Consider the following 15,637-nt stretch of genomic DNA (forward strand, 5'->3'; position numbering starts at 1 on the left):
GGGGTGTCAGCCGTGAGGGGGGTTCCTGGGACGCGGGAGGGGCCCTTCCCTTGCAGCGTGCCTGCCCGCCAGGCTTGGGCACCTTGTCACGGAGGAGCCTTTCTGGAGTCCCCCCAGGCGGCGTCTGGTCCCTGTTCAGTTAATTTAGGTGAAATGGCGGATGTGGGAGCGTAAAGTTTTCATTCTAATGGTTTTGAATAGTAATCAGTGGAGATCAGCCGGTGTGGTGATTCTCTTTTTTTTTGTCTGCAAACTCACCTGGAACGTATTTAAATACTAATAAAAGTTGATGTAGTGTAATCTCCCTTCATATAAATACCAATTAATTCTTAAAATACAATGATTGTGTGTATAATTGTGTGTAAGGGGTTAGCCAAGGTTTTGGAGTGAAGTTAGACACCACGAGTCGTTGCTACATAAACAAAATTTATCATAGTAAGGCAATTCTGTTTTACTTTGTAGCTGCCGTTAGAAGATTTGAATTCAGACTTGCAGAAAACCCTTGATAGTGACTCTGACAGCGGACAGGGCAGCTGTGAAACAGGCTCTCCAGGTCACTTCAGCAAGGGGATAGTGTCTCCTGATGACAGAGGTCTGTAATATTTCCATGAATTGTGCCTGGTGGTTGTTGCCTTCGACAGTGCGTTTTTCATTTTATAAATACCTTTTTAGGAAGTTGGCATTGCTTGGCCTGTATGAATCCAAACTGCCTTTTTCGTTGGTCAGAATGTGGGTGGACATCTGTAAATCTCTGAAAAGCTTTTTCTGAGGTACAGAAAGGGAAATAGTAAATGGGATGTGAGTGTCTTAATTGCTTATTTCCTGTCTTTTTATGATTTGCGTAACCTATGTACGTACTTAGTTACTTACTGTGGGTTTTATTACCGTTTCAAGGCAAGTCACTAATCTATGTCCTAAGTGAAGGACTTTCAGCTTTGCCTTTTTTTTAAAGGTTAAAACCTATAACAGCAATTTGGGTCAATTATATGCTGCACTACAGGGAGAAGTGGATTTTGAAAACGAGTTCAGGCTGATTTGCTATAGATGTTGACATCTGTGAAATTTAACAGATATGTAACTTTGTTTAACTGATCGTTTGCTAATTAACTTGTGGAGTTTTCCTCTCCGTAGCATGCATCATTTCTTTTCTTTTAATATCTTTTGTCAGATTCAGAGGAAGAGATTTTTGTACGTAAAAAAGCAAAAAGCAAGAAGGTGCTTCAGGACAGTGAGAGTGAAGATGGAGAGGACGGTGGCTTTTCTGTGCAGAACGATACTCCGGGTGGAGACAAGGAAAACGGAGAGGAAAAAGAGAACATTACTGCCCAGAGGAACAAGAAATCTCGTCGGATTCGCCAAGGTCTGCGAGATAGCGATGACAGTGACGCTGATGACCGATTGCAGATTGAAAATCTTGAAACAAGCAGAAAGTCTGGCTTGCCTGAGAATGAGTTGGAAGAGGAGAGACCCCTAAAATCTGGGAAAAAGTACAGAAAATGTAAACAGAAACATGATTTTGAAGAAGAGACAGCAAAAAAAGCTGTAGGAAAATCAAGAAGAAGAAAGGAGAAGGAGAGAAGAATTGAGTCCATTAAACAGCTGAAAAAAGAAGAGAAGCCTAGAGCAGAGGTATATATTTTTGGCAGAAAATCTCAGATGTTTTCTCAACTAAGTTAAATGTATTGCTGCATTTGGTTGTTATGTTTCAGTGCTTCAGCATTGCTAGTGTCCACATTCCTACTGCAGGTGTGGGATCCACGGAACACCATATAAGTCTACCAGTTTCATCTGCAAAGAAAGTACAAACCCTAACGCCTGACGATTTAACGTCAGTGCGTGTTAAGCCAGGAAGAAAGTCTTTGAGTTCTGTGGGTTCGTTGGGGGTTTGTTACGTGCGCAGACTGCTTTGATTGGTATTTCAGCTTTTCTCTACATTGCTGTGCTAGTTTCTGGAGGAAGCTTTGGGCTACTTTCAGATTGAATTCTGGTCTAAATAAATGGCTGCTTGGGAGGTTGCGTATTGTTGCTATTTATAAAATGCGTATTTCAAGTATTAATTTATTCTCTCTGAGCTATTTTGGTCTTCAGTAATTATTGAGCTTCCCTACTTATCATAGACGTAGGGAACACTGCTCCATGAATTACCTTATCAGCTTTTCAGTGCTATAAAGTGAATATGACTGGCTTACAGGACACAAAAGATGCTAGATTAAAGATGGCATGTACTTTTTCTAACTTCTTTCATCAAGACCCTTTGACAGTAATCTTAAATTAATGTCAAAGAACTGAAGGGGACTTCCTGAAATGAATTACACAAATACTTTATTCTTATGGCAAGCAGGTAGATGGTGGTGAGAGGTATCCTTTTAATGACAGTGGATGTCTTCTTGATGACAAAGAACTTTTTGATAACGGCTTAGAAGAGGAAAACGATTCCCTCCCAGAGGATGAAGAGTCGATAGAATCAATACGAGCAGCAGTGAAAAACAAAATAAAAAAATATAAGGTAACGTTTGATAGTGATACAAGGTTATTAGTGGGAAATATTGTACCTGAGCATGTATGAAACTCTTTTTGAGAATGGTGCACTTCTACTGCTATGACAGAGGAGAGAATAGTCCTCTGCTTTTTGTTCTTAAAGATGGAGGGATGTTGTCCTGGAAAGTTGTAAAGATAACGCTACAGTAGAAGCTTTGGAAATCTACCATAAGCATTATGCGGCATTTGTGTTGGTTTATGAGAATACTTGCTGGTTTTGATGACCAGTGATGGTTCTGTACAATTATTGTTTACTTTTTACTTGTTTGCCCTTGGTAGTGCCTGTGTATCTAGACACATAAATGAATCTCTTTTTGTGCACTGTAGAACAAGGAATGGTTTTCTGAGGGTGAAGGCTACAAACATGTATTTGATGATGAGAATGAGGAACCTGTATTAAAAGAACCAAAAAGGAAGGTGAAGTATTCTTTTTGAAGCTCTCCATTGTTTGTTGTAGTGACTCAGATGTTTTTTGTATGCAGACTGTGCAATTTTTGTTGATTTGCTATTTTTAATCTTTTTTCTTTTTTTAACTGGCTGCTTTATTCTAACTCCTTTCTGTCTGAAAGGGAAAAATAAGCTATTTAGAAAGTATACCTAGAGTCCCATATTTTGTTTTCTGACTTCAGAAGCCTTTCTCTTCTTTCCTTAAGGAGCGGAAAGCAGCAAGGTTAAGTAAAGAAGCTATTAAACAGCTACATAGTGAGACCCAACGACTTATTAGAGGTAAAACTTAAATTCTTTGTATGTAGAGGGGTGTAAACTATTAAGAAATTCAGGGGAGAAATTGAAATAATTTACCTGAAAGGTTGGAGCTGCCTTTCACCTAGCATGAGGGTTGAAGGGTGCAAGACCACTTTTATTCAAGGACCTGTTAAAAGATATCTTTGTAACTAATGGGAAAAAAAATCATTGTGCAAACACTTGAGCCTGTAAACTTGTTGTGTAAAGTTAGTGTAATATTATTCAGAGAGTTTGATAGGCATGTAATAAAATTGAAACTGATCCTGCCATTCTGGTATGAACATCACAATTAATTTCCTAATGAATCCATGGACATGTTGCAAATTTGGTTTTCGAGACTGTTGCTGTTGGAACTCTTTCCCAAACAGCAGTGTTTGCTGTATTCAAGTTTAAACTGTGCTGTTTCTGCCTGGTCAGATGTCTTTGCTGCAAAATACTTGTGTCAAGCTTCTTTGAATTTCAGATATCAAATAAATGCCTCGGATGACTTTTTAAATTTTCTTCACCTCCTTTCTCTGGTAGAATCGTCTGTGTCTCTCCCATATCATGTGCCTGAGACCAAAAGCATTCATGACTACTTCAAGCGCAGACCTCGACCAGTATGTCAAGGAAATGCCATGGCATTGCTGAAGTAAGGACTTAAACCTTCCTCATATTTTTTCATAAATTTTGAGGACACCCCAGCTTTGCTTTTGAGGATAACCAGACTTTTGCATGCTATAGGCGTTGTATGATGTACACACCTGCTCTGTGTACAGTCACATCCTGTTTCTGGTTTAATTTTAGCTGTTGCTTTGACTGGAAAGTTTTCTTAAGAAACTTTCTTAGGCTCCTTTAATGTCATGAACACCTGGAAATTACGAGTGTGTCACTGTTAACATAAGGCAACGCTGCACTCTTGACACAGTCGTACTATTGAAGTAATCAGGGCCTAGTAGTAACTCCAGATGGAGTAACATGCTCATGCAAAGTTACTTTAATGTGGTTTAGACTGGACCATGACATTTTGCTTGGACTATTTCTTCTTTTGAGAAGTGTGTAGTAAAATACTTAAGCTACTGTTGTCACAAAATCTCTCAGGAATTTTATACTGTGATAATGTAACTAACTAGTACAAACTCTTTACATGACACTTCAGCTTCCTTATCTCCTCAAAATGAAGTTTTCCAGACTTCTGTCCTTCACCTCTTCCTACACGTTAATGACAATTAGAAAATGATTTCTTTCTCTTGAGTTTGTTCTCAGCCTCTTCTCCCCTTCCACAATAGCCATGGGTGATATAGTTCTTTCTGCCTTCATTAGGTCCACTAAATACCAGCTATCCCTAAATGAAGAATCTGCAGACACTAAGAACTTGAACACGGATTGCAGTGACGGGCGAATCGGAGGTGACCAATCAGCAGCTAATGAACCAGAAATAAGCCTTGGCAGAGATGTTGATACTGCTGTGAACAAACCTCTTGCTGATGTAGGGAAGAACTTGACAGAAGACTGTGCTGAAAAGCCCAGGCAGGACAGTGATGATTCTCCTACAGTTAGGACTGTAACAACTGATAATAATACAGGAGAACAGCAGCACTCTGATTTCCTCAGCACTGATTGTAGTGAACAAAAAGAGAATGAAATTCCTCTAGCAGTTGGAGGAGATGCCCTTGAGCAAAGAGATGAAACAGCACCAGACTTAGAATGTGAAAAAAGCAATCAACAAGTGGGGCCTGGATTGGTGGCACAACCTGAAAAAGTGAGGAAGTCCAAGTTGGATAAACTTCGTGAACTGGGAATAGACCTGTCCATCAAGCCAAGAATCTGCTCTGGCAATGAATCCTTTATAAACCTCGATGAATCTGATTCAAATGAAGGTATCATTTTTATTATTGTAATCCTGTCAGATCTGTCCAAGTAAGCAGAGTTAATCTGACTTTAACTGGAAAAATCTCTGAGAAATGTGTAGGTGATAGAACGGTCAGGCATGTTCTCTTACTAGTACAGATTCTTTGCTTAATGCTGGTATCCATTTTCTTTCACCTGATGTTTATAAGGGAAGTTCTGAGTCCTTAATATTTGAAAGCTTGAAGGAATGCTCAGTGAGAACTATCTAATGATGAATGATTCATTTCCATTTTGCTGTAGTGAATTATGTTGGTACTTAAAGCACACGGGGGCACTTTTTGCAAATTGATTCAAAACGAGGCATGCAGTAATTCTCTGGAAACAAAACTGGCCTCTGTTCCAGAGCGTTTACCACCGATTTTGTTAAAAGGCAAGGCTGGATAGCAAGCAAAAATTTACTTTTGTAGCAAGAATGTTTGGAATGTCTTTTAGGTGCTGGAATTTGAACATCTATTCATCAATATTAAATAGTTGACCTTGTTTCAGGGAAAGATTACAAATGATTAAACAATTTTATAATTCCATTAAATCTATTATGTATTCGAAGATACTAAGAGGATGCCTGGATTGGATGCTACTTCTGTGCATGCAGGAAACTGACCTCTGCCAGGAAGCAGTGTTTTTGTCAGCCATCAGTCTGGTTTTAGATATATCTGTTAACAGAAATTTAGAGATGCCTGGTGGCTGGAAGGCTAGACTGGAAGTGAATTGAGGTCTTGTGGATAAATCATAGTCAATGGTAAGGTAATTTAATACTAGCTAATATCAATTAAGTACAAGCTACAGCAAAAATATTCCATAATGAGTACAAGTTACAGCAAAAATATTCCATAATGGTTTATTGTTTTATTAGTCAAATAGAATGGTTTTGCCAATATTTTAATATTAAAGATCCAGAGTTTTTAACTAACTAACTTTGAAAAAAAAATTCTCAAGACCTACTCTTGTTATAACTTTAACAGTGCTTTTAAATGCTATCAAATTAATTTAATTTGCATTTTGAAACTTCATTAATACGTATTTAAAGAATTAGAAGCCTTGAAAGCACGTTTCTTGAAGCACACTCTTCGAACGTCAAAATCCAAAGTTGAACGGACCATAAACATGAACATTATTCGTAAGGAGACTACATCTGAAGGAAAAGAGGAACTGAAAGCAGACGTGGTACCGGCAGTGTTAGCTGCAGAGAGCCTGGATGCAACAGTCCACACAAAGCCAGGTCGGTTTGGGAGGACAAGTGATGATGGTTGAATTGGAAAACACTTTGTCTTTTTTCTCTCTCATTTCCCCCTTTCCCAACACTGCCCCATGAAATACAGATGAGGGGATCTTCATCTCTAAAACTAATATGTATGTTCCCTCTAATGGATAGCCCCGTTTTTAAAAAAGAATCTTGATAGACCTCAAATAGCACTGGCCAGCGTAGAACCGCCTCAGTCAGATCTTTGCGACTGGTTATCTGGATTTCTCCCCATCTGTACCAAAAACTATGTAAACATATCCGCACTGTTTTACATCAACCCTCTGAATGTAACACTTTGGCTTCTTGTGAACTATTACCATTTATTACATCTCTCATGCTTCCTTATTTCTATACTGCAGTTTCTAATAGAGTTGCATGTATTTGCCAACAAAAATATGCGTGGAATGTGACTCTCCCATAGTATCCATTAAAAGAAATACATTATTTGGCTGGTTCTATGGGCACGCGTTATTTTTAGCTGCTCTTAATTATTTCATGTACTATAGCACATCTCCCCATGGCAATTGGATGCTCTTGTTCCCAAAAGACGCAGTGGAGAGACAGACCTGATTCTCATTCAGAGTGCTGCACCGGTGGCATTTATGGATAAAATGAGGAATCTTGATAATTCAGGAGGTTGTGTGGTCTCTCCAAATTGACCTCATTGACACTAACTCTCCAGCTTTTATAGCTGGCAAGTCAATTTATAAAGACATTTAAAAACAAGTAATTTTTTAATTCCCTTTCTATGTGTGTAGTTACATTAGATTGGATGCTTGAAAGCAATGAAGTTAAGGATTCACTGTATTACGTCTAATATATTAATTTATTCATTTCTATCCAGGTGAAAAGCTACAAGCGCTGAAGGCTAAACTCCAGGAGGCCATGAAGCTCCGCAGGACTGAGGAACGCCAAAAGCGGCAAGCATTGTTTAAACTGGATAATGAGGACATGTTGGAGGAGGAAGAGGAGGAGGAGGAGGAAGAGATGACAGATGAGTCCGAGGAAGAGGAAGAAGGCAATCATGAGGTCTGTATACAACACTTTTACATAACCTAGTCAGCTTCTCAATTCTGCTGCCTCTCCCCGACGAAATGACTTTTGTACACTATTTAATATTAGGGAAATTGCCAAGAATTCTTCCTAGAAGCTAAAATATTGCTACAGTTAGCACGTTTGGGGTTTGGATTGTCTGAAACTGAATTTATTCATATTTTCTTTATTTGTCTAAACAATATTAAAACCAAATAGATTCTGGTGCCGCTTTCTCTTTTTATATATCCTTGGCTCCTTGCTAGCAGGGGACAAACTGAGGTCACCTGCCTGATCCGGGGTAGGGTTTGCCATGGCCTTTCTGTTTTTAAAAAGGACCCGAATAGCTTGGCTGGTTCAAGCACCTCTGTCAGTTGTGTCAGAGTGGAATAGGTGCTTGTAAGAGCTGTGGATGTCACGCAGCTTCATCCTCCGTATGTTAAAACATTTTCTTGAAAAGTATGCAGGGAAGTTGAGAGATCAAAGCAATGATCACCATATCTCTGCTATGTTTGGGGATGTTTTTTAGAATGTGGAATTTCTGCTTGGCGAAGCAGAGGAAGATAATGAAGATATAGAAGAGAAACACATTGAAGATGGTGATAAAGAAACTGACAAAGAATCAAGTGATGGAGAAAAGCTGGAGAAATCTGTGCACTGTGATTCTGTTCCCAAACCATCTTCAACAGAGTCTACATTGATGCTTTTTAAGGACAGCTCCTCCAAAATGGGGTAAATAAACCAAGCTTTAAAAACAGTGCCTGAGCAATTTTAAATTTGTAGATGTTTTGATTTTAAGTACTTTTTATAAGTATTTTTTCTGTCTTGTTCCAGTAGTTAAACATGAATTCATATATATTTTCTTTAAAAACAGTATTTTTTATAAGTATTTTTTCTGTCCTGTTCCAGTAGTTATACATGAATTCATATATATTTTCTTTAAAAAAACTTAATGACTGTAATTGTTGTTTAGTGGAAAAGTCTGTTTCTTAATCAAAGTGTACTAGATATATTCTTGTCTGTTACCTTGTTTTTTGCAATTAGGTTTGACAGACAATAGCAATTAATCTTGTATATATTAGCAAATACATTTTATTTAATGAATTGCAGATATTCTCTTCCTGATGAGAAACTTGAAATGGAAGAAGCTGCAGACAAAGGACCTACCAAATTAGGTAAAGTAGAACTACTATCGTAGCTAGTGCTTCTTTTCACATGGCACATGTAGAAGTTTCTATTTGGGATTGGTATTCAATATTTTTTTATTTCATCACCTGTATAGTTGTACAGTATAATTATGAAAGTTTAGACTGATGAAAGAAATGAGAGGGCTTGGAAAAACTAGAGGAAAATAAAGTTCAGAATGATACTGGAAAAAATACAGAAACAGTTAGAAATCAAGATGAAGTTCAGTCATAAAGTGCAATATGCATCCTCTGTGAAGAAAGAAATCCAACATAAGCACAGGATAATGCATTTTTAGCAAGGTGATGGTGTTGCAAAATAGTATCTTGAGGTTTTACTAGATCACCAAAAAAACCCGTAAGCACTGTATTTAATACTTATTTTCTTTTCAGAGGACGATGATTCATTTTCTCTACCAACACTAGCAAAAGAGAATAGCCATAACAGCAGCTTTGAGTTGATTGGCTCCATGATTCCATCGTATCAGCCCTGCAACAAACAGATGTCACGCGGAGGGAACTTTTTATCTGCAGCAGGAGGTTTCAGGTCACCTTCCCCAGGTTTTTTCAAAACAAGCTTTATCAGCTCTGCTTCCAAGGTAAGGTTCTCAGTCCTATTCCCATTGTATATTAACACAATGGGTAGTGAATAAATGTATTTTATCCTGAGTGTCATATCTATCAAAAAAATAATACCAGAAGAAGGCATCTAGCGAAATGCTTTTATATGAGTGAGATTTCAGAAGAGCAATCTGTCCCTGGAGTTTAAAATGTCTCCACATTAGAGTGGATAAAAATGGTGTTACAGAAACGTATATCCTAAAACATCAAAGAAAAGATGCTATAATCTGGTTTTGGTATGTAAAATATGTACATCGTAAATATTTTTTTAAGCATACTTACATGGGCTACCCAACATCTGATGTCAGTGAACTCCTATGATTTATCAGAGCGGTGTGGACATACTTGACTCCTACATGGTGTTAATCCTTTAAAATAGCTTAAATGTTTTGTCCCCTTCTTGCTTTTGACTTCTAGGATTGCAAAAGAAATAACTTGTATATTTTTACATTCCTTTGACTAGAGTTCAGGAAAGACATCTGAGCCCTCTCTTCCCATAGAAGATTCCCAGGACCTGTATAATGCCTCTCCTGAGCCTAAGAGTTTATTTCCAGGGGCTGGGGAGTCACAGTTTCAATTTTCTCTGGAAGATGACACTCAGAGCCAGCTGCTTGACGCAGATGGGTAAGTAATAGGTGTAAAGGATGACATTTTGTGCCCTCTAACAGAAATAGGACATACAGACCAGCAAGATTTTTCTAACTACAGACTTTCTTTCAGGTTCTTGAATGTTGGACAACATAGGAATAAATACCAGTCCTCAAAGCATCAGCTGACTCTGGCTAGTATGGATGAGAATGCAATGGATGCCAATATGGATGAATTACTGGACTTGTGTTCTGGACAGTTTAGCAGTCAAGCTGAACACGTGCCAAATACCAGCAGCAACAAAAAGCAGAACATGGAAGAATTGCTCAATCTTTGCTCAGGAAAATTCGTGTCTCAGAGTATGTCCTGAATTCTGTTTTCAGCTTTGCTGGTTACTTGATTTATAAGCTTTACACTAAGGTACCCTTTAGTTCTGGGCACTAATGCAGAACGTGGAACTTCCAAGACTTCAGAGAGCTCTAACAATTTGTTGCCTTTGTGGGAGCATGCTAACTGTCATTTCTAGGATGTTCTGTGACGTTTTAAGAGTAGAAATACATCTGCCTAATAAGTTGCCATCTTACTACTTTTTGTAGCAGGTTCTCCAACATGGGCATCTTCAGTATCTTCCAAGGCAGAAAAAGACAGTGACATAGAAGATCCAATGGCAGAAGCTCTAGCACTTTGTTCAGGCTCCTTTCCCACAGACAGGTTAGCGTTATTCTTCCTAAAATTTACAAAAGCTTATAGTGGTAGTTGTTTCACTCTTAATGTGTTTTCTTGTTCGACATCAATTCAAAATGCTGTAAGCAAAAGTGTGGTCTGTGTTGGAGGTGAAGGGGAGGAATATTGCAAATTGCTCAGCAATCACTCTCTAAATTGGCAACATATACTGTTTCCCACAGCTACTGTGAAGGGAAATTCTTCTTTGTCTTTCACTGGTAGTGAAAGATGTGTTGAAGAACTTTCATCAAACTGAGAAAAGATTGTTAGAATGTAGGACTTCTGGGTTCTGTTCTGGGCTGTTGCCAAACTACAGGAACCATAACCAAATGTAAGTTGGATACTAGCATTTTCTCCATTGGTTAAACTGGAAAGGTGTATGGCTGCCTGACAAAAGGATAATGAGGTTTAACAAATGGGAATTGTTGGGGAGATCCAAGAGGAATTTTAGAGGGAAACAAACTTAGGACTTAATACTTGCCCCATGGTTTCTGCAAGTGAAGACCTGAGGTCTTAAAACGTCAGTGCTAATGGGGGTCTTGGGCATCTAAAGCTAAATGCTGTTGAGAGACTGTAGCTCTTTGAACACTCACAGGTAATTGCTTGAGACCAGCTAACATGATGGTTGAAATCTTGCCTTAAATTACTGAGAAGCCATCGTTGGAGGTGAAATGAAAACATGCATTTCATTCATTCACTTTTCCCATAGGGAAGAGGAAGATGAGGAGGAGCAAGAAGAACTTGGTGATTTTCAGCTTTTAACAGATGACAATGCCTTTGATAGTGAAGAGGTAAGAACTGATGGAGCAAAGCAACTGCTGCAGCATTCTGACTACGAGAACTCCATTTATCTACTTAGGTTCTTAATATAACCATCAATGCAAAGGATTGTGACTTCCAGAACAAGTTGCTGAAACGTTTCCAAGAGCAGTGTTTGGATCATTTAGAATGTCCACTTAATATTATAATACACTGGATAAAGCATCTTAGCGTAGCAAATCCTCTGAAAAATCTGTGGTGTTTTAGTCTGTGTTTACTGATTGACAAACAGCAGAAGCCGTCATTACAAAGCAGTCTGCTTTCAGAAATTCCTTAATTTCTGAAAACTTTCTCTTTGACAGGATGAAAAAAGTGGAGACAGTGATCCTGAAGAAGCAGAAATTAGCGATGAAGAAGAAGAACTGCTGAGACATAGACAGGGCTTGAAGAAAAAACTGTAAGTACATCTTTTTTGTATCTTAATTGCCAGACAGAATAGAATATTCACAGCACTAGAAATTTAGTCTATTCCCTCTCCAGCATTAGTAGCTAATGTTTATATAGCGTTGGCTCTGGCTGGTTGGTTTTTTTTGCTTTGGTGCTGTTACGTTGCATGAGTTTAACTATGTTGTAGGTGGGCTGTAGAGGATTTCCATTATAATTTCCATATAGATGGAAGTCAGAAGCCCATGATGAAAGCAATACAACATTTTTTTGACTGAAATTACTTAGTCTTTTAAAAAATTAAAGACAAATCATAATTTCTCATTTAGGATATGTGTTAATTTTATGTCAAAAGATAAATCTTGCTTTCAGAAGGTTTGTGATGATTATTGGTCTACCAAACTGAACTCTTTTGATGTTCTTTTATAGAAAACTGCAGGATTTCATGGAAGATGAGGCAGAGCTTTCAGGGAGTGATGTGGGAAGCGAGGATGAATATGATGGTGAAGACCTGAACGAATATGAAGAAGAGATTATTGATGAGGAACTCCCTAATGAACTGGAATTAGGAAATCAAATACAGAAATTACACATGTCAGTGGCAGTATTAGTATGTATCTTTGTGTGTGAAGTCATGGCTCTTGCATATAATCTGGACTAACCTCCTCCCTTTCTTCTGTGTTGACAGGAAGGTAATGCTTGATGATGACAAGCGTCAGTTACGCTTGTACCAGGAGAGATACCTCATTGATGGTGACCTGCATAGTGATGGCCCTGGCAGAATGAGGAGATTCAGATGGAAAAACATAGGTGCCTTTCTGATCCATAGTTAATAGATGGGGATGAAAGATTGGAAAGAGAGTGTGTGTGTATGAAATAGCACTCAGTAGTCCTTCAGAAGTAAATAAAGTCTTTTATTTAAAGAATAAAGAAATACATTGGGTTGGGAGGGGTCTGTTTTGGGTTTGGGGTTGTTTTTTGTTTGGTTTAGGTTTTTTGGGTTTTTACTAGTCTGCATATTTTATGTCTCTTTTACAATTGATAGCTAATTATTTTTTTTGTTTGTCTAGATTATGCTTCACAGATTGACTTGTTTCAGAGAGATTCAGATAATGATGATGATGAAAATGAACAACTTGAGACAGAAGCGAAATGGAGGAAGGAGAGATTTGAACGAGAACAGTGGCTTCGTGAGCAGGTATTAATTAGCTTCAAGAAAGGCATCTTGCTCACTCTTTCTCTATACCATTGCTAGATGTGAAATTGTTAGTTTCTCAAGTTAAACTCCGGAAAAAAGACCGTTCATAAATGTATCTTTGTCTTCCATCATGAATTCTGCTCTTTCTCTTCAAGTATTGTACAGAGAGAGAAACTAATTCAGAAGGGAGAGGCAAAACAACTATGTTCTGAAACAAGTCAGCTTCAAAGCTGGAATAAGTCTCTTATGCTGGGAGCATAACTTTAAGTTTTAGAAGTTTCAGTATTAGGTCAGCTTTGTCAGCTGAATGTGGTACTACAGGTTTGCCGTTCATTAATAGAACGAGGATGATAAAGTATCTAAGAAATGGCAATAAACTTTTACAGTAGAAAGTAAATAAAGACTTAATTTACATAATGAAAGGACTTGGTCTACTTAAAATACGGAATGAAATGTTCATTCTTAAGATGAACTTTTTCAATTTACAAAGTGTCTTCTCTGCTACAGAAGGAAAAGAATAAAGAGCAGGAGGAGGAGGAAGAAATCGGTGAAGACAGCCAGTTCATGAAACTAGCAAAAAAAGTAACTGCTAAGTCCCTACAGAAGAAAGGTAAGCTTCCTTGTTATTGAAGAGACAATCAAATAAGAGAAAGAAAGCTTAACTTCCAGTCCTCACTCATGGTCTCCAGTGAAGCACGTCACGGATCAGAAAACTGCAGTATCTAGTTTTATTACACTAGTCTGAGCTCATGTCTTCCAGAACTTGAAAAGCTAAAGGCGTAAAAGCATTGAAAAGATGCGATTTCAAGGTTGATGATAATTGTGTGTACTTACTTAATAAAATAGTATGTTACTTCTTGAAAAAAAAGTTGTAGAGTGGAAATAAATTCCTCTATATCTTTTAGTCTTTTATTCTTCATTTGCTTGCCTTTAAGTTTCAGAGTAGAAGACATTCAGTGGCATTCAGCCTAGCAGTTTCTCCAAATATCTGTGACTTAAGGAAAAACTATGTAATGTAGTGAAAAGAAATTTAAGTTTCCTTGGTTGTGGCAAAAACATGACTCCAAGTGTGCAAAGCTGTTTCAAAAACAAATTTTCCCTTCTAACTGATAGAACTAATTGCCCGAGTCATCTATCAGTTACATGTATAATTTGATGCAGACTTTTTTTCCTGCAGTATTTACTGTCTGTTGTCAATTCTAAGTTCTTCAGTTTGAAAATTATATTCTTTCAAATGAACTTCAGAAACTGACATTTTCCTCTTTGTCTCTGCTAGCAAGCCCAGCAGTAGTGGTACAAGACACAACACTATTACCCAGGAACCCGTTTGAAACATTCAGACCTGCCAGTGACATCCAGGTTTGTAATAGTTCTGAAAAATGGCATTTCCAAACTGCATATGTAGAACGCAGCAAAGTCAGCTGACCCTAGCTTCTGGCCATTTCTGGTTTGTATGATAGTGAGTAACGTTTAGTAGGGAGTTGTCTTTTCTATTAAGAGTAACCTACTAAGAGGTCAGTCTTGTTCACGTGAGTGGTTTAACACGGCATTTCTTTCTCTTCAGATAAAAAACGGGTCTCTCTTGAACAGACCTAAAGGTGTCCTTCAGAAACTAGCAGCAATGTCAGATCTTAATCCAAACGCACCTCGAAATTCAAGGAATTTTGTCTTTCATACGCTTTCCCCAGACAAGAGTGCAGAGGCAAAGGAGAAATCAAAACTTGAGGTAAAGATTTGTGTGGAATGTGCTGCCAATTGTGTAGATTATTCAAACGTACAGACACTAAGCACTGCCAAGTACTTGAGAGCATTGCTGTTTTAAATATTCTCTATGATTTCCTAGTATGTGCTCTCACACCAAATAATTCTCTCATAATTCAAAATTTAAACTTCTTGGAGATTTTTGTATATACTAATGCATCCTACTCCCCTGTAGGTGAAGAAAAGAGGTCCTACTGCAGCAATAACGTCTCTGGCCAAACGGCCCAGGGTAGAGAGCACAGAGGAAACAAGTCAAAGCCGAAGCATATTCCAGTACTTGGAGAGCTGAATATTTGTGTTTAGGGCCAGAGGTTGTATCTCGTCTCTTTGGCAGTTGCAGTTTGGTTTGCAAATCTGCCAGCAATCATCAGGAAGGTAAACACATTGCTGTACATTCTCGTGCTGCCACTTAATTCACAAGTTCCAGTAATTTCCAGGCAATGGTCTTGTTTATTCCCTTTTTTTCTCGGTGCTTCGTGGCAACTGAGAGTGCAAAATCCATGCTTGGTTTGGAATGAAATGGTAACTTGGTCTTTCCCAAGCATTAAGGAAACTTAACACTACTGTAGAACTGTCCTCACACAGTCTCACGTGTTTCAATGATATCAGATTCCTCTGAAAATACCACTTATGTGACAGGTATGACACAGAAATGCTGCAGTTAGCTTAAAGCATGGATGAAGGAGGTATTTCTGCAGTTTTGGGTAAGAAGAAAGCAATGTTAACTGTGGCAGGACATATGTTGTTTACACTTGCAGTACGAAGGTAGCTATGGCTTCCTCCGATGTCTTATTTTCTCTAACGTTCAGCATTTATTAGCTTGAGATTTTAAGAGGCTCTAATTTATATTTGCAATGTATACTTTGAAAAAAGGTCCCAGTCTCTTATGAGGCAGTATGATAAAGATTGCTT

General features: G+C 38.1%; 1 protein-coding gene across 1 annotated transcript; it reads left to right on the plus strand.

Annotated features, from left to right (window-relative positions):
- Positions 1–153: 153 nt before the first annotated feature.
- On the plus strand, positions 154–15,400 carry CLSPN (claspin). The gene is made up of 25 exons (XM_019473523.1): positions 154–162; positions 463–592; positions 1,169–1,629; positions 2,342–2,506; positions 2,866–2,955; positions 3,192–3,264; positions 3,805–3,913; positions 4,585–5,141; positions 6,200–6,391; positions 7,260–7,444; positions 7,977–8,179; positions 8,558–8,622; positions 9,025–9,230; positions 9,716–9,876; positions 9,973–10,199; positions 10,437–10,551; positions 11,273–11,354; positions 11,685–11,779; positions 12,196–12,360; positions 12,455–12,576; positions 12,837–12,964; positions 13,472–13,574; positions 14,241–14,323; positions 14,529–14,690; positions 14,901–15,400. Exons 1-25 carry the CDS (start codon positions 154–156, stop codon positions 15,012–15,014), a joined length of 4,002 nt encoding a protein of 1,333 aa, XP_019329068.1. The 3' UTR covers positions 15,015–15,400.
- Positions 15,401–15,637: the final 237 nt, after the last annotated feature.

The sequence above is a fragment of the Aptenodytes forsteri genome, unplaced genomic scaffold (genome assembly GCF_000699145.1).
Source record: "Aptenodytes forsteri isolate BGI_AS27 unplaced genomic scaffold, ASM69914v1 Scaffold7, whole genome shotgun sequence".
Taxonomy (NCBI): Eukaryota; Metazoa; Chordata; class Aves; order Sphenisciformes; family Spheniscidae; genus Aptenodytes; species Aptenodytes forsteri.

What these genes read in the sequence shown, in the direction of transcription:
- CLSPN (XM_019473523.1), top strand. An exon ending in AGTGTCTCCTGATGACAGAG is followed by an intron (nt 593 to 1,168) that starts GTCTGTAATATT and finishes ATCTTTTGTCAG; the next exon opens with ATTCAGAGGAAGAGATTTTT. An exon ending in AACAGTGGCTTCGTGAGCAG is followed by an intron (nt 12,965 to 13,471) that starts GTATTAATTAGC and finishes TCTCTGCTACAG; the next exon opens with AAGGAAAAGAATAAAGAGCA.